The 19,710-nt window shown below is 40.8% G+C and overlaps 1 protein-coding gene across 1 annotated transcript in view; it reads left to right on the forward strand.

The window, feature by feature from the left end:
- The window catches only part of LOC139766666 (kinesin-like protein KIF14), a 282,193-nt gene that overhangs the window by 199,750 nt on the left and 62,733 nt on the right, over positions 1-19,710 (forward strand). Inside the window, exons 21-23 of the mRNA XM_071695567.1 lie at positions 5,937-6,077; positions 13,058-13,247; positions 14,978-15,165. Coding sequence (XP_071551668.1) covers positions 5,937-6,077; positions 13,058-13,247; positions 14,978-15,165 — 519 coding nt within the window. The remainder of the gene's footprint in view (positions 1-5,936; positions 6,078-13,057; positions 13,248-14,977; positions 15,166-19,710) is intronic.

Consider the following 19,710-nt stretch of genomic DNA (forward strand, 5'->3'; position numbering starts at 1 on the left):
TGGATCTGGCAGCGGATGGAACCATGGAAGCGGAAGTGAATCATAGGGTGGGGGAGGGGGCGAAAGTTCTGGGAGCCTTGAAGAATGTGTGGAAGTCGAGAACATTATCTCAGAAAGCGAAAATGGGTATGTTTGAAGGAATAGTGGTTCCAACAATGTTGTATGGCTGCGAGGCGTGGGCTATGGATAGAGTTGTGTGCAGGAGGGTGGATGTGCTGGAAATGAGATGTTTGAGGACAATATGTGGTTTGAGGTGGTTTGATCGAGTAAGTAATGTAAGGGTAAGAGAGATGTGTGGAAATAAAAAGAGCGTGGTTGAGAGAGCAGAAGAGGGTGTTTTGAAATGGTTTGGGCACATGGAGAGAATGAGTGAGGAAAGATTGAACAAGAGGATATATGTGTCGGAGGTGGAGGGAATGAGGAGAAGTGGGAGACAAAATTGGAGGTGGAAAGATGGAGTGAAAAGCAAAATAATAAAAATATAGATAAAAAGTTTGAATGGAGAAAAAGTGGATGAAGTGAAATATTTTAGATATCTGGGAGTGGACATAGCAGCATGTGGAACCATAGAAGCGGAAGTGAGTCACAGGTTGGGGGAGGGGTGAAGGTTCTGTGAATTATGAAGAATGTGTGGAAGGAGAGAATGTTATCTCGGAGAGCAAAAGTGGGTATGTTTGAATTAATGGTAGTTCCAACAGTGTTATATGGTTGTGTGGCATTGGCTATAGATAGGGTTGTACGGAAGGGGATGGATGTGTTGGAAATGAAATGTTTGAAGACAATATGTGGTGTGAGTTGGTTTGATCGAGTAAGTAATGAAAGGGTAAGAGAGATGTGTGGAAGTAAAGAGAATGTGGCTGAGAGAGCAGAAAAGGGTGTGTTGAAAAGGTTTGGAAACATGGAGAGGATGAGTGAGGAAAGATTGATAAAGAGGATATATGTGTCAGAGGTGGAGGGAACAAGGAGAAGTGGAGACCAAATTGGAGGTGGAAGGATGGAGTGAAACAGATTTTGAGTGATCGGGGCCTGAACATAGAGGAGGGTGAGAGGTGTGCGAGGAATAGTGTGAATTGGAACAATGTGGTATACTAGGGTCGATGTGCTGTCAATGGACTGAACCAGGGCATGTGAAGCATCTAGGGTAAACCATGGAAAGGTCTGTGGGGCCTGTATGTGGATCGGGATCTGTGGTTTCAGTGCATTACACATGACAGCTAGAGACAGTGTGAACGAATGTTTTTTTTTTTTTTTTTTTTTTTTTTCCGCTACCTCACTGAAGCAGGGGTTAGCAGTGCTGTTTCCTGTTGGGCAGGGTAGTGACAGGAATGGAGAAAGGCAAGTAAGTATGAATATGTACATGTGTGTGTGTGTGTGTGTGTGTGTATGTATATATTGATGTGCATATACATGTATATGTGTGTATGTGGGCATTTATGTATATTTTGATATTATTTATTTTATTATACTTTGTCGCTGTCTCCCGCATTAGATGTAGCACAAGGAAACAGACAAAAGAATGGCCCAACCACCCACATACACATTTATATACATACACCTCCATACACGCACATATACATACCTATACATTTCAACGTATACATATATATACATACACAGACATATACATATATACACATGTACATAATTCATATTTGCTGCCTTTATTCATTCCCGTCACCACCCTGCCACGCATGGAATGACAACCCCCTCCCCCCGCACATGCGCGAGGTAGCGCTAAGAAAAGACAACAAAGGCCTTATTCATTCACACTCAGTCTCTAGCTGTCATGTATAATGCACCGAAACCACAGCCCCCTTTCCACATCCAGGCCCCACAAAACTTTCCTTGGTTTGCTCCAGATGCTTCAAATGCCCTGTTTCAATCCATTGACAGCATGTCGACCCTGGTATACCACATCGTTCCAATTCACTCTTATTGCTTGCACGCCTTTCACCCTCCTGCATGTTCAGGCCCTGATAGCTCAAAATCGTTTTCAGTCCATCCTTATACATCCAATTTGGTCTCCCTTTTCTCATTCCCTCCACCTCTGACTTATATATCCTCTTTGTCAATCTTCCTTCACTCATTCTCACTATGTGGCCAAACCATTTTAAAACACCCTCTTCTGCTCTCTCAACCACACTCTTTTTATTACCACACATCTCTCTTACCCTTTCATTACTTACTCGATCAAACCACCTCACACCACATATTGTCCTAAAACACCTCATTTCCAACACATCCACCCTCCTTCGCACAACTCTATCTGTAGCCCATGCCTCACAACCATATAACATTGTTGGAACCACCATTCCTTCAAACATACCCATTTTTGCTTTCTGAGATGATGTTCTCCCCTTCACACATTTTTCAATGCCTCTGGAACTTTATGTATATATACATTTATATAAGTGGATGGGCCATTATTTGTCTTTTTTCTGGGGCTACCTTGCTGAAGTGGGAAACAGCAATTATGTATGATGAATATGAAATATGATCTTGAGTGGATGGGCCATTATTTGTCTGTTTCCTGGCACTACCTCGCTGATGCAGGAAGCAGCGATTGTGTGTAATATAAAAGAATGCATTGATCGAAAACATGAAGACAGTGATGGTAATGTGGGAACATTCATGATGATGCACGTGGTAAAAAAGCATCGTACCACTTTTTGTACAAAACAGTGTGACCACACTGATAGCCCTGCTTTCATGATATTGTAATTTCTCAGTGACTGATGACACATTATTTCATTTACCTTAATGAATGTTTATATTGATATCATTTCACTGGAAATAATATAATGTGGGGCTAGCTTAATTATGAGGAAATTTGCTTCATTCTTACTATCCCTACCAAGACAGCATGAGTTGTGTCGATCATTTTGAATTCATCAGGCCTATCTGGGAAGATTTTTTTTTTCATGTGTACATGAAGCTGTAAAACATTCACTTTTTAGTGAATGTAAAAAAGCACAGATAATGAGGGATTCCAGTTGTAAAGAGACTGACTCCAGGAATTTGATTTCTGATGATGAAAGGGAGTCATGGAGTCAAAGGTTTCTAGAGTATACATGGGAAATTTCTGATACACCATCATTGTTAGATCTTCACGCATACTAGCATGGATATTAAGAATATTATAGTTGATACACGAATTGGAAGAAGTGACCACGTAACATTCAATTTTGACCGTGTTCCAAATGACAAAAAGCTGGAAGACAAAAGGCATAAGGAGAAGATACAACACAGTTATTTATCAGACTTAAATGATTTTTTGGTAACATAGATTTAAAATGGAGTTCAGTGACTTGGAACCAAGGCTTTGTGGTGAGAGGTTCTGTGAAATTTACAGTGAAGGAGAAAGAAAATATATACCTCTACCCCCAAATACAGAGGGAACAGTAGGAAAAAGGAGAGAATGATTTATTAGAATGTCAAAAAGCAAAGGAGCCTCAAGATGTGCAGCAACAAAAATATAGACAGAACTCCAACCATCCAGCATTTGCAGGGTTGAGGAGAGTGCAGAATGAGTATAGCAGGATAAGACAAAAGGAACAAAGAAACTTTGAAAAGGATGTTGTGGGCAAGGCAGGAGATAATTCAAAACATTTATACATTTATTGGGAAAAGAATGTCAGATCACATGTGTGACAAATCAGGCTAAGGGATTCAAGGGAAGAATTGTAGAGGATGATGTAAGGATATTTGAAAAACTGATTAACAAGTTCAAAAGGGTTTTCACTCTGAAAGACATTATAGCTGCAACACCTGTGAGATGGAATAGGGAGGAGGTTGTAGAAAACAGAGATATCTAGGAAAGACGTTAACAGAATACTAAAAGGTCTTGACCAATACAGAGGGCATGGTCCTGATGAAATTTTACCATATGTGCTGAAGGAACAGGCACTGAAATACAGAGTGGTCTCATTGGCAAGTGTGGTCTGCATTCTTCTAGAAAAGATACTTCAAAGCAAATGAATGACTGTCTACAGAGGGAGGTAAAGGCAAAGCTCTTGGAGAGGTGAGCATGCAGTCTGTAGGTGGTGAGGAGGTTGGGAAAGTGAGTCAGTTGTTTTTTGCTAATGAAACTGCAGAAGTGTGTGAAAAGAGGAACTTGAGAGTAAATTTGAATAGAATCAAGGTTATTAGGTTTAGCAGTATGAGTTTGAATAAAGAAAATGTGGAGAAGTGGATTGTTTTAGATACTTGGGAGTGGACATGGCAGCAGATGAGTCACAGGATGGGTGAGGGTCAAAGGTTCTGGGAGCACTGAGGAATGTATAGAAAGAGAGTTCATTGTCTGGAAGGGCAAAAATGGGTATGTTTAAAGTTATAGTGGTGGCAGTAATGCTATTTGGATCCAAGGAATGGGCTATAGATGAGAATGTGGAAAGGAGGGTGGATGTCTTGGAAATTGAATGTTTATGGACAATATGTGGTGTAAGGTGCTTTCATTAAGTTAGTAGTAAAAGGGAAAGAGAGAAATGTGGTAGTAAGATGAGTGATTGAGAGAGCTGAAGAGGGTGTGCTAATGTTGTTTGAACATATGGAGAGGATGAGTGTCAGAAGTGGAGGGGAGAAGGGAGACCAAATTGGAGATAGAGGGATGTGGTGAAAAAGATTTTGAGTGCTTGGGGCCTGAGCATGTTGGGACATGGAAGGCATGCATGGGATAAACCGAATTGGAGTGATGTGGTATAAAGGAGGTGTTGTGTTATCACTGGACTGAACCAGGGCATATGAAGTAGCCGGGGAAACAGCGGAAATATGTGTGGGGCCTGGATGGGGACGGGGCAGTGGTTTTGGTGCAGCAAACATAGCCACTAGAGAATGGATGTAAGCAGGCCTGGTTGTAGATAAGGGTCTCTGGTTTTGGTGCATTACACAGGACAACTTGAGAATATATGTGAGCAGATGAGTCCTTTCTTCATCTGTTACTAGCACTACCTTGCTGATATGGGAAATGGTGAAATGTGTGACAAATGTTTCTTTGATTTGACTGGAATTGTCTGATATTTTCCCTGACAATTCTTTATCCCCTGTGTGAATTTGCTTGTTATGAATGCAGTATGAATGGGTCATAGCTGATGGCTGTTAACTTTTATGCACTGAAAAGGGTGAAAACCTAGAGATAGTCATGGGTTGAATTATGAAAAGAATGTTAACTTTAGATTGCCATTGAATTATAAGAAGCAGAGTTTCATTGATTCATACTACTCAACACAGAAAAGCTGACTGATGGGGCATGTCATTCTATCTTTTAACTGAATATGCTTAGAGAAAAGTGAATCATGTACCACTGAACTTTGAAACTAAATGACTGATTTCTCAGTGCATAAGTAGTTGGAAATGTGATGATGCAAGTGATGAGGACCAGTATGCCAGCACCAGGTTTGGTAAGCCCTGAAGATGTGACATGATATGAATAGTGAATGACATTGGTAACTTTTGATTTTACTAGTTATGTCCAAGATGTTACCAGACTCTCCACCAGTACAGTGGTTATGCTCTGAATAAAAGAAAAAAAAGGTAAACTTTGGTGGAGCTGTATTTTTGGGAGTATGGTTTTCTCAAAGAATTTCTTACTTAAAAGGAATCTAACATATTCCTACAACTGGAAGTGATTATTATTATTATTGATTTTTATTTGTGTTTTACAGAGAGAAAGTTTTACACTCACATTGCCCTTTCACTTAATCTAAAGTAGTGCAGCCTAACATAGAGCTGCTGAAGTTCCTGGAAAGATTACATAGGTAATACGAGGACTATCATAGAAAGGGGTCCTGGGGTGGTTATAGATACACGTAGATTGTCTAATAGGTTATAAGCTGAGTGCCTGGCATTATTTTTAATTTACTTACACTTGCTTCACATCATAGCCTGTTCTTCATCAAGAGTATTTTATATTAGATGATTGTGCTAGAATCTCTTTACAGGAATTCATGATGCAGGAAATTCTGAATGAGTCAGGCCTTGAGGTTGTGGTACTTGTGAAAGATTTGCAGCACCAGATGACAGCCACACTCACCAGAACAGCATTTACAGAAAAACTTCAAGTTTTACGTGACATTATCCAGGTTAGTTCAGAAATGGACCTGTTGATTTTGCCTAAGGTTAATTGTTTTATATAAAAATTTAATCATGAAGAAACAATGAAAGTTGCCATAGTTGTTATATGCAGATGCTGCTGCTTTGTTGGCTACATGAAAAGAGCTCTATGGAATGGTTTTGTTAGCTAAATCAGAAGAGCTTGATTGAATGTTTGGCCATTTTGATGGTTTACAAGGAGAAGGTGATAACAAGTAGTGGTGATGTGAGAAGGAGATGGAGTGAGTATTTTGAAGGTTTGTTGAATGTGTTTGATGATAGAGTGGCAGATATAGGGTGTTTTGGTCGAGGTGGTGTGCAAAGTGAGAGGGTTAGGGAAAATGATTTGGTAAACAGAGAAGAGGTAGTAAAAGCTTTGCGGAAGATGAAAGCCGGCAAGGCAGGAGGTTTGGATGGTATTGCAGTGGAATTTATTAAAAAAGGGGGTGACTGTATTATTGACTGGTTGGTAAGGTTATTTAATGTATGTATGACTCCTGGTGAGGTGCCTGAGGATTGGCGGAATGCGTGCATAGTGCCATTGTAGGTTTGCGGCAGGGGTGTGTGATGTCTCCATGGTTGTTTAATTTGTTTATGGATGGGGCTGTTAGGGAGGTGAATGCAAGAGTTTTTGAAAGAGGGGCAAGTATGAAGTCTGTTGGGGATGAGAGAGCTTGGGAAGTGAGTCAGTTGTTGTTCGCTGATGATACAGCGCTGGTGGCTGATTCATGTGAGAAACTACAGAAGCTGGTGACTGAGTTTGGTAAAGTGTGTGAAAGAAGAGAGTTGTGAGTAAATGTGAATAAGAGCAAGGTAATTAGGTACAGTAGGGTTGAGGGTCAAGTCAATTGGGAGGTAAGTTTGAATGGAGAAAAACTGGAGGAAGTAAAGTGTTTTAGATATCTGGGAGTGGATCTAGCAGCGGATGGAACCATGGAAGTGGAAGTGGATCATAGGGTGGGTGAGGGGGCGAAAATTCTGGGAGCCTTGAAGAATGTGTGGAAGTCGAGAACATTATCTCGGAAAGCAAAAATGGGTATGTTTGAAGGAATAGTGGTTCCAACAATGTTGTGTGGTTGCGAGGCGTGGGCTATGGATAGAGTTGTGCGCAGGAGGATGGATGTGCTGGAAATGAGATGTTTGAGGACTAAGTGTGGTGTGAGGTGGTTTGATCGAGTAAGTAACGTAAGGGTAAGAGAGATGTGTGGAAATAAAAAGAGCGTGGTTGAGAGAGCAGAAGAGGGTGTTTTGAAATGGTTTGTGCACATGGAGAGAATGAGTGAGGAAAGATTGACCAAGAGGATATATGTGTCGGAGGTGGAGGGAATGAGGAGAAGTGGGAGACCAAATTGGAGGTGGAAAGATGGAGTGAAAAAGATTTTGTGTGATCAGGGCCTGAACATGCAGGAGGGTGAAAGGAAGGCAAGGAATAGAGTGAATTGGATCGATGTGGTATACCGGGGTTGACGTGCTGTCAGTGGATTGAATCAGGGCATGTGAAGCGTCTGGGGTAAACCATGGAAAGCTGTGTAGGTATGTATATTTGCGTGTGTGGACGTATGTATATACATGTGTATGGGGGTGGGTTGGGCCATTTCTTTCGTATGTTTCCTTGCGCTACCTCGCAAACGTGGGAGACAGCGACAAAGCAAAAAAAAAAAAAAAGGAGAAGGTATATCAATTGAATGTAAGTGAAAATAGAATGGTAGTTTTTGAGAGGTTAGGAGTACCATGGTATAATATCAGTTTCCATGATGAAAAACTGGAAGTTGTGGGAGTATTAAGATATTTGTCAGTAAAGTTTAGTAAGTGTGGTTATGGAGGAGCTGAAGTTTAGGACAGAGTGATGGAATGGAGGAAAACTGGAAATGCACTAGAAACTTTGGAGAATGGAAACAACCTAAGTGTAAAAAATGCAAGGAACTTTCATAGAACCTTATCCCCTACAGACTGCAGACTTGCCCCTCTCTGCAAAACTCATGCATTTACCTCCCCAATCACCCCATTCATGAAAATACAAATTAAACAACGATAGAGACATCACACACTCCTGCCACAGACCGACCTTGACTGGAAACCAATCACTCTCCTCTCATCCTACTCGTACACATGCCTTATGCCCTTGATGATAACTTCTCACTGCTTCTAGCAGCTTACTTCCCACTCTGTATACTCTTAAGACCTTCCACAAAGCATCTCTACCCACCCTGTCATATGCCTTCTCCAGATCCATAAATGCCAGATACAAATCCATCTGTTTCTCCAAGTATTTCTCACACATTCTTCAAAACAAACACCTGATCTACACATCTACTACTTCTGAAATGACATTCCTCCTTCCCAATCTGATGCTTTGTACTTGCTTTACCCTCTCAATCAATACCCTCCTATACAATTTTCCAGGAATACTCAACAAACTTATGCCTCTGAAGTTTGAACACTCACCTTTATCCCCTTTGCATTCAGTACAGTGGCATTATACATGCATCCCACCAATCCTCAGGCACTTCACCATTATCCATACATACATTGAATATTCTTACCAACCAATCATCAACACAGTCATCCCTTTTTTGATAGATTCAAGTGAAGTACTGTCCAAACTCGCCACCTTGCTGGATTTCATCTTCTGCAAGACTTTCACCACCTCTTCTTTCTTCACCAAACGACTCTCCCTGACTCTCACTTTGCACACTATCCTAACCAAAACACCCTTTATCTGCCACTCTGTCATCAAAAACATTCAACAAACCTTCAAAATACTTGCCCCATCTCCTCCTCACTTCATCACTACGTGTTATCACTTCCCCCCTACATCAATGTTCCCATTTGTTTTCTTGTCTTAAGCACATTATTTATCTCCTTCCAAAACATCTTTTTATTCTCCCCCAAAATTAATGATACTCTCTCACCCCAACTCTCATTTGCCCTCTTTTTCAACTCTTGCACCTTCCTCTTGGCCTCCTGCCACTTTCTCTTGTACATCTCCTAGTCATTTGCTCTCCTTCCTTGCAAGTAGTGTCAATGCCTCTCTTTTCTCTTTCACAAATAACTTCTTCATCCACCAGTTACTACCTTTTCTAATCTCCCCACCTACCACCTTTTTCATGCCACATGCATTTCTTGCACATGGCATCTCTGCTTCCCTAAGTACATCCCATTCCTCACCCACTCCCCTTATGTCACTTGCTCTCACTTTTTGCCATTCTACACTCAGTCTCTCCTGGCGCTTCTACACACATTTCCTTTTACCCGAAATTCTCTCTTCTCTTTTGAAAACCTCTACAAATCTTCACCTTTGCCCCCATAAGTTAGTGAGCAGACATCCCACCAGCTGCCCTTCTCAGCACATAAACATCCAAAAGGCTCTCTTTTACGTGCCTGTCAATTAACACGTAACCCAATAATGCCCATTTGTCCTACTTACATACGTGTACTTGTGTAGATCTGTCTTTTTAAACCAATCAGCACACAAAACCAAAAGCTCTTCACCACTTCTATTCACAACACTGAATACCCCATGTGCACCAATTACACCCTCAACTGTGACATTACTCACCTTTGCATTCAAATCCCCCATCAGTACTACCTGGTCTTGTGCACCAAAACTGCTGAGACACTAACTCAGCTGTTCCCAGTAAACTTGCCTCTCAAGATCTTTCTTCTCATGACCAGATGCATAAGTACCCACTTTCAGTTTTACATACATCAATCTTGAATTTCCTTCCTTACATTGTATCACACACTCCCACAACTCCTGCTTTAGGAGTAGTGCTACTCCTGGCTCTTGCCCTCTCACCAACACTTGATTTTACTCTCCCAAGACTTTTCCAAACCATCCTTCCCCTCTACCTTTGAGCTTCATTTCACTCAAAGTCAGAACATCCAGGTTTCTTTCCTCAAACGTACCACCTGTCTCTTTTCTTTTCATCTTGGTTACATCCACACGTATTCAGACACCCCAATCTGAGCCGATGAGGATGAGCACTCCCTGCTTAACTCCTTCTTTTGTTTCCTCTTTTTGAAATTGAAATACAAGAAGGGTAAGGTTTTCAGCCCCTGTTCCTTCCCCCTTTAGTTGCCTTTTATGACACGCAGGGGATACGTGGGAAGTATTCTTTCTCCCCTGTCTCAAGGGATAATTGGTTGTGTTAAATACATATTATCCTTGGGATAGAGGAGAAAGAATACTGCTTACACATTCCTTGCATGTTGTAGAAGATGACTTAAAGGGATGGGAGCAGGGGGCTGGAAATCTCCTCCTCTTCATCTTTCCAAAAGAAGTAGCAGAGAACAGGGTTGAGTGAGGATTTTTACCTGTAAGGCTCAGTCTTTTGTTCTTGATGCTACTTCACTAACAGGGGAAATGGCAGATATGTATGGAAAAGAAAAAGAAAGAAGGAAAAAAAGAATTATTATTATTATTATTATTATTATTATTATTATTATTATTATTATCATTATTATACCTGATCGCCTTTTCCCATGTTAGTGAGGTAGTGCCAGGAAACAAACGAAGACCCATCCACTCATACACACACATATGTATGTGCCCATCTATATCTATATACATGCATATGTATAAGTACATATTCATACTTGCTTGCCTTCATCCATTCCCCCACCCCTCCACCCCACCCCACCCCACATAAAAAAAAAAAAAAAAAAAAAAAAAAACAGCATCAGCAGTGTAGTGCCATGCAACAGACAAAGAAAGGACGCATCCTGTCACACTAATCCTCTATCTGTCTTGTGTAATGTAGTGAAAACATGATAGCTCCTTTCCATGGTTTACCCCAGATGTTTCACATGCCCTGGTTCAGTCCATTGATGGCATTTTGACCCCAGTATACTACATCGTTCATATTCACTCAATTTTATGCACTCCTTTCCCTGACCCAATCACTCAAAATATTTTTCACTCCATCCTTCCACCTCCAGTTGGTCTCCCGCTTCTTCTTGTTCCCTCCACTTCTGACACATATATTCTCTTTGTCAACCTTTCCTCACTTATTCTCTCCATATGTATCAACCATTTCAACACACCCCCTTCTGCTTTCTCAAGCACACTCTTTTTAATACTACACATCTCTCTTACCATCTCATTACTTAATCAAACCACCTTACACCACATATTGTCCTCAGACATTTCATTTCCAACATATCCACCCTCCTGTGCACAACCCCATCTATAGCCCATGCCTTTTCATACATGCTCGCCATTTTCCATGTGAGTGGGGAAGTGTCAAAAACAGATGACAGCACCTAAGGGGAAAATTTCTCACTCGGCTACTTGCTCTATTTCTTTTGGAAAGTAACACAGGATGGGGAGATTTCTAGGTACCTGCTCCCACCCTTCTTATTTGTCTTCTATGACACACATGGAATACATTGACAGTATTCTTTCTTCCCAATCTCCAGTGGTATATATAGGAATTTTATTGATTTGGCTTTTTTCAAATCGTTTAACTTCAAAAGATTTTCATAAGTAATTTTGCTATTTTAGATGTTATTTTTAAAGACTGAATTTTGATGCACTTTACATCCAATATCTTTCTTTCCATAAAAATTAAGGCCCAAGACTCAAATCCATACAACTGTGTTGAACAGCTGTATGTTCAAAAATTATTTGCCTTTATGGACACAAAATGTTTCTTTTATACACTTCATAACACAGAAACTTAGCTTCCATTTCCACCCTCTGCCTAGTAACAAACCTAGATCACATGGTCCCATCACATGTAAAAATCATGTTTGTAGGTAATGGCATCTATTCATTCCTCCTATGTAAAAGATAAACTTAGATGAAAGGATACTTTGTTTAAAAAGTCTAACAGGTTGTAGAAGGAGCAAAAAGAGGTGTGAAGCAAAAACACCGACCAGAGGAATTTGCTTTGCCAAGCACAAAGGTGGGGATGGCTGTGTTTGCTGAAACCAGTTATGAGCTTATGATTTAAGCTCTGTTTTTTGAAAAAAGACAGTGGCAAACAGTGATTGTGCAATGTGATCTTGACCTTAGAAACAGGTGATGAGATTACCCACAGCTTTTTATTCATGCTGTCTCCTGTAAGGAAGGAACAAAATTTAAAGATATATAACACTGTTGTATCCTTGCTTTTATCCTCTATTGTACTTGTTGTATACTGAATATCTGTAACAGATTTGATAAACATTTACATTCTTATGTAGCCTGCACACATATAAAAGAATTTGCTGCTGTTGGCAGTATAAAAACGAGAATGTACTTTTTTCTTTTTTGGTACATGTTCACCATTTCCTGCATGAGTAAGGTAATGTTAAGGACAGATGACTGAGCCATAGAGGAAAAAATCCTTTCTTGGCTCCTTGCTTTGTTCCTTCTTTTGGAAAGTCATGGGGTGATGGATTTATAGCTCATTGCTCCTGCCCCTTATATAAGAGTCACCTCTTACAACACACAGGGAATACATAGAGAGTATTCTTTCTTCTCTAAGTCCAGGGGTAATGCACTTTATTTGAATTAGTTAAAGAGTTTGATCAGTATCTGGGAGGAAAGATGAATCGGGGAAGCATAGAACAGTCAGAAAGGGGAAGTAAGGAAAAGTTCTGAAATAAGGAAATTTAAAAAGATAACTGATGTATGTTGTGGTGTTTGAAAATGTGGTAAATCACAGGGTGAAGCCATACTGTGAAACTAACCAGAGATGATATATGTCTTTGTTTATCTGTTTAGCAGTCAGTCACTTGATCTCCATTATTCCTTCCCAGTTCACTGAAGTGGATTAGGTACACACAGCATCTGAATGGTTCTCAATACATCTTAAGCCCATGCCCAGTGTGTTAAGTTAAAATTTTAATTCCACTGTTACTGAAAAAAAGGGGGCAAACCTCTTGTTTTATTGGTATTGCTCCTATTGATGACCAAGATCAACCAGTCTTAGACACAGGTGTTTCTCAACATGTAAATTTATGTGAATTGATTCTTTTTCAGGGTGAAGAATGTGAAGATGAAATGTTTGAAGCCAGCCTGTTGTGGGAACGCACCGAAGATGTAAGCTGTGTCCCTGGATTTATTAACAAGCTACTGGAATGCCCATCCCTCCATGCTTTGAACCCTTTGAATTGTTCTATCAGTAAATCTTCATCCAGTTTTCCTCGCTCAAATGTCAACAGGAGAAGAAGTAAATTTGGTTAAGATGAATTATGTTTTGATTCAGTAATTTTAGGTTGCTCGATTAAGATAGGATGAAATTCACTGTGAACCTCTCTTTTGGTAGGTATGATGCACCTTTTCTCTTTGATTAGTAGTAAGGAAAGACTGACAAAGGGGATATATATGTCAGAAGATGCAAGTGGAGGTGGAGACTGAGAGGGAGATGGAAGAATGGACTCAAGGAAGTTTTGGGTTATTGGGGCTTGAACATTCATGAGGGTGGGCAGCATGCTTTATATGAAATGAATGGATCAGTGTTATGAAAAGCAAGGAGAATTGCATCAGCTTACAAGGGAACCTAACATACTCCAAAGATTATTTGATACAAAGTTGATGAAATTCAGCCCAAGCAAGTGTAAAGTAATGAGGATGGGACAAAGTGAAATAAGACCTTAATTTCATTCATTTTATTTATTTTGCTTTGTCGCTGTCTCCTGCATTAGCGAGGTAGCGCAAGGAAACAGACGAAATGAGAAAAGACCTTAATATGTTTATTATAATGAAGGATATAAGCTTCAGGCTTATATGTGGAAAAAGGACTTTGGGACATCATTGTCCCTACCCTTTGGTAGAGTCCTACATCAGGAGAAGATTAAAGGAGACAAAACTCTCTTTTGGCAAATATCAAAATAGCTTCGAAGAATATGGATAAAGGAATATTTTATTCAGTAAACTGTTCATATCCTACATAAGGCTAAAACTAGAATATGGTTTTTAAGTTTGGCCATGATATGTAAAGAAGCATATAGAGTTAACAGAAAAGGTTCAGAGAGGGCAACAACAATGGTACCAGAAATAAGAGAGATTAGTTACAGGGAAAGGGTAAATGCTTAAAAAGAAATGAGAGGAAGAGATAAGAGTGAGAAATATCCTAATCACAAACTTTAAGTTGTAAAACAGATTGATAAAGATGACATGAAACAATTCTTAGAGAGAGGTAGGGATAGAGCAATGAGGGAACTTAACATGAAGTTAAGCAAGAAACTTGTTAAAAAAGATGTAAAGAAGTATTTTTTTTAGTATGAATTGTGGATGAAAGGAATAGAATGATTTAGGACATGGCTAATGCAGACAGCATACATAGAATTAAGTTGTATGCTAGAAGTGACTGTAAGAGATGAGTCCCTATGAGTGTAAAGGTTTCCCCCATACAGTGCAGTTAACATATACTGTTAGGTAGAGACATTTTCCTTCATGCTAAAAATTACTACAATGGTAGATGTGTTGATCTGGTTTCCTGCCTGGTTAATGTTAGTCACATTCTCTTTGAAGACTAATGGGTGACCATACGTGCAATGATTTTTGTAGCTTTTTTGTTTAGGTTGTTAGCGATACCCCTTGGTAAGAGATGAAGTCATTCATCTGTTGGGAATTCAAAAGAGGCTGGGAACCATTAAACCTCATGTGAGGTGCACAGCAGTCCTCAATGATTCCTGAGATCAGGCACAAAGCAGTGTAAGAGCCAGTTGTATGTTAGTCCAAGCAAGTTTTTATGAGGTCTATTGTGAATGTGACTTTGAAACAAAAATATGTCTGGCCAGTACTCACCAGAAAGGAAAGTAGCAATTTCAAAGAATTGATCAACATTTTATGGCTAGTTTTTGATTAATGTATTATTGATTTTATGAATTTATGGTGCTCAGGCTTTTTAAACTTTCAGAATTTTATCATTGCCTTCTCTTTTTCTTTTGTGTATAGGTAGTGTGTTGTGTGTAGCAGAATCTTCCAGTTTTATAGGTAACTTAAATACTGGAGCTTCTTGTGGTTCTGTAATAGTAGCAGCAGCAATCCATCAAGCCTTGACAAATCTTCCTGCGCCAAACCCTCAGATGCCTCCCCTCACAAGTGCTCTTAATGCTGTTGCTGATTTGCATGGAGTAACACAAGTGAGTAACATTTGTGCAGAAAGTATGTGCTCATACCATAGGATACAATAGAATTTCTTTACTGGATTAGATCATTCTGCGAGCCTTAAGAAAATCTCTAGGATTCCCAAGGGCTAATTAGAAATCCCTAATCCTTTGCCTTCTGTTGAGGTAAATGCCTCTCACCCAAGCCTAGCCTCATATTTAGTGATAGTGGCTTGTTGGCTCAGCTTTGGTCCACCCACTAAATAACTAGTAACTTCCATAAGTTGTTGATGTTCTTGTCCCATTTGCTTTGAGGTTGTTATTGACCTCCACAAATCTCAGGATCCCTAACATGTTTGAAAGTTCTACTTCAGCAATCTTTTTTATTCCAGGTTCTTCCACTCAGCCATGGATGGGTGTACTTTTTCTTGATTTGTTTGGATGTGGTGTATATATGAGAATTTTCATTACTTACTTGATGTGTGGTTGAGAGAATATTAAAGGGTGATTTGAAATGGTTAGTGCATATGGAGAGAATGAGTGAGGAAAGATTGACAAAGAAGATGTATGCATCAGAGGTGGAGGAAACAAGGAGAAGCAGGAGACCAAATTGGAGGTGGAAGGATGGAGTGAAAAAGATTTTGAGCTATCAGGGCCTGAACATACTTGAGGGTGAGAGGTGTCCAAATAATAGAGTGTATTGGAACGATGTGGTATACTGGTATACTGGGTCGATGTGCTGTCAGTGGACGGAACCAGAGCATGTGAAACATCTGGGGTTGGCCATGAGGGGGTCTGTGTGGCCTGGGTGCGGTTTTGGTGCATTACACAAGACATCTGGAGACTGAGTGTGAATGAATGTGGCCTTTTTGTTTGTTTTCCTAACGGTACCTTGCTGAAGCAGGGGGTAGTGATGTTGTTTCCTGTGGGGCGGAGTGGTGCCAGGGATGGATGAAGGCAGGCAAGTGGGAATATGTATGTGTGTATATATGTATGTCTGTATATATACGTATGTATATATTGATACATATATGTATGTATATTGGCATTTATGTACATATGTGTGAACATGAGTGGACGAGCCTGTTTCCTGGCTCTACCTCTCTGATGCGGTAAACGATGATCAGCGCTGGTGGCTGATTCATGTGAGAAACTGCAGAAGCTGGTGACTGAGTTTGGTAAAGTGTGTGGAAGAAGAAAGTTAAGAGTAAATGTGAATAAGAGCAAGGTAATTAGGTACAGTAGGGTTGAGGGTCAAGTCAATTGGGAGGTGAGTTTGAATGGAGAAAAACTGGAGGAAGTGAAGTGTTTTAGATATCTGGGAGTGGATCTGGTAGCGGATGGAACCATGGAAGCGGAAGTGGATCATAGGATGGGGGAGGGGGCGAAAATTCTGGGAGCCTTGAAGAATGTGTGAAAGTCGAGAACATTATCTCGGAAAGCAAAAATGGGTATGTTTGAAGGAATAGTGGCTCCAACAATGTTGTATGGTTGCGAGGCGTGGGCTATGGATAGAGTTGTGCGCAGGAGGATGGATGTGCTGGAAATGAGATGTTTGAGGACAATGTGTGGTGTGAGGTGGTTTGATCGAGTAAGTAACGTAAGGGTAAGAGAGATGTGTGGAAATAAAAAGAGCTTGGTTGAGAGAGCAGAAGAGGGTGTTTTGAAATGGTTTGGGCACATGGAGAGAATGAGTGAGGAAAGATTGACCAAGAGGATATATGTGTCGGAGGTGGAGGGAACGAGGAGAAGAGGGAGACCAAATTGGAGGTGGAAAGATGGAGTGAAAAAGATTTTGTGTGATCGGGGCCTGAACATGCAGGAGGGTGAAAGGCGGGCAAGGAATAGAGTGAATTGGAGCGATGTGGTATACCGGGGTTGACGTGCTGTCAGTGGATTGAATCAAGGCATGTGAAGCGTCTGGGGTAAACCATGGAAAGCTGTGTAGGTATGTATATTTGCGTGTGTGGACGTATGTATATACATGTGTAATGGGGGGGGGTTGGGCCATTTCTTTCGTCTGTTTCCTTGCGCTACCTCGCAAACGCGGGAGACAGCGACAAAGCAAAAAAAAAAAAAAAAAATGTTTATATGGGAGCGTATTGATTGAGAGGGTGAAGGCATGTACCGAGCATCAGATTGGGGAAGAGAAGTGTGGTTTCAGAAGTGGTAGAGGATGTGTGGATCAATTGTGTGCTTTGAAGAATTTTTTTTTTTTTTTGCCGCTGTCTCCCGCGTTTGCGAGGTAGCGCAAGGAAACAGACGAAAGAAATGGCCCAACCCACCCCCATACACATGTATATACATACGTCCACACACGCAAATATGCATACCTACACAGCTTTCCATGGTTTACCCCAGACGCTTCACATGCCCTGATTCAATCCACTGACAGCACGTCAACCCCGGTATACCACATCGATCCAATTCACTCTATTCCTTGCCCTCCTTTCACCCTCCTGCATGATCAGGCCCCGATCACACAAAATCTTTTTCACTCCATCTTTCCACCTCCAATTTGGTCTCCCACTTCTCCTCGTTCCCTCCACCTCCGACGCATATATCCTCTTGGTCAATCTTTCCTCACTCATTCTCTCCATGTGCCCAAACCCTTTCAAAACACCCTCTTCTGCTCTCTCAACCATGCTCTTTTTATTTCCACACATCTCTCTTACCCTTACGTTACTTACTCGATCAAACCACCTCACACCACACATTGTCCTCAAACATCTCATTTCCAGCACATCCATCCTCCTGCGCACAACTCTATCCATAGCCCACGCCTCGCAACCATACAACATTGTTGGAACCACTATTCCTTCAAACATACCCATTTTTGCTTTCCGAGATAATGTTCTCGACTTCCACACATTCTTCAAGGCTCACAGGATTTTTGCCCCCTCCCCCACCCTATGAGCCACTTCTGCTTCCATGGTTCCATCCGCTGCCAGATCCACTCCCAGATATCTAAAACACTTTATTTCCTCCAGTTTTTCTCCATTCAAACTTACCTCCCAATTGACTTGACCCTCAACCCTACTGTACCTAATTACCTTGCTCTTATTCACATTTACTCTTAACTTTCTTCTTTCACACACTTTACCAAACTCAGTCACCAGCTTCTGCAGTTTCTCACATGAATCAGCCACCAGCGCTGTATCATCAGCGAACAACAATTGACTCACTTCCCAAGCTCTCTCATCCCACTTTCCAAAACTCCTGCATTCACCTCCCTAACAACCCCATCCATAAACAAATTAAACAACCATGGAGACATCACACACCCCTGCCGCAAACCTACATTCACTGAGAACCAATCTCCTCTCTTCCTACACGTACACATGCCTTACATCCTCGATAAAAATTTTTCACTGCTTCTAACAACTTGCCTCCCACACCATATATTCGTAATACCTTCCACAGAGCATCTCTATCAACTCTATCATATGCCTTCTCCAGATCCATAAATGCTACATACAAATCCATTTGCTTTTCTAAGTATTTCTCACATACATTCTTCAAAGCAAACACCTGATCCACACATCCTCTACCACTTCTGAAACCACACTGCTCTTCCCCAATCTGATGCTCTGTACAGGCCTTCACCCTCTCAATCAATACCCTCCCATATAATTTCCCAGGAATACTCAACAAACTTATACCTCTGTAATTTGAGCACTCACTTTTATCCCCTTTGCCTTTGTACAATGGCACTATGCACGCATTTCGCCAATCCTCAGGCACCTCACCATGAGTCATACATCCATTAAATAACCTTACCAACCAGTCAATAATACAGTCACCCCCTTTTTTAATAAATTCCACTGCAATACCATCCAAACCTGCTGCCTTGCCGGCTTTCATCTTCCGCAAAGCTTTTACTACCTCTTCTCTGTTTACCAAATCATTTTCCCTAACCCTCTCACTTTGCACACCACCTCGACCAAAACACCCTATATCTGCCACTCTATCATCAAACACATTCAACAAACCTTCAAAATACTCACTCCATCTCCTTCTCACATCACCACTACTTGTTATCACCTCCCCATTTGCGCCCTTCACTGAAGTTCCCATTTGCTCCCTTGTCTTACGCACTTTATTTACCTCCTTCCAGAACATCTTTTTATTCTCCCTAAAATTTAATGATACTCTCTCACCCCAACTTGAAGAATGTATGTGAGAAATACTTAGAAAAGCAAATGGATTTGTATGTAGCATTTATGGATCTGGAGAAGTCATATGATAGAGTTGATAGAGATGCTCTGTGGAAGGTATTAAGAATATATGGTGTGGGAGGCAAGTTGTTAGAAGCAGTGAAAAGTTTTTATCGAGGATGTAAGGCATGTGTACGTGTAGGAAGAGAGGAAAGTGATTAGTTCTCAGTGAATGTAGGTTTGCGGCAGGGGTGTGTGATGTCTCCATGGTTGTTTAATTTGTTTATGGATGGGGTTGTTAGGGAGGTGAATGCAAGAGTTTTGGAAAGAGGGGCAAGTATGCAGTCTGTTGTGGATGAGAGAGTTTGGGAAGCGAGTCAGTTGATGTTCGCTGATGATACAGCGCTGGTAGCTGATTCATGTG

This window comes from Panulirus ornatus, chromosome 4 (assembly GCF_036320965.1).
Source record: "Panulirus ornatus isolate Po-2019 chromosome 4, ASM3632096v1, whole genome shotgun sequence".
Lineage (NCBI taxonomy): Eukaryota > Metazoa > Arthropoda > Malacostraca > Decapoda > Palinuridae > Panulirus > Panulirus ornatus.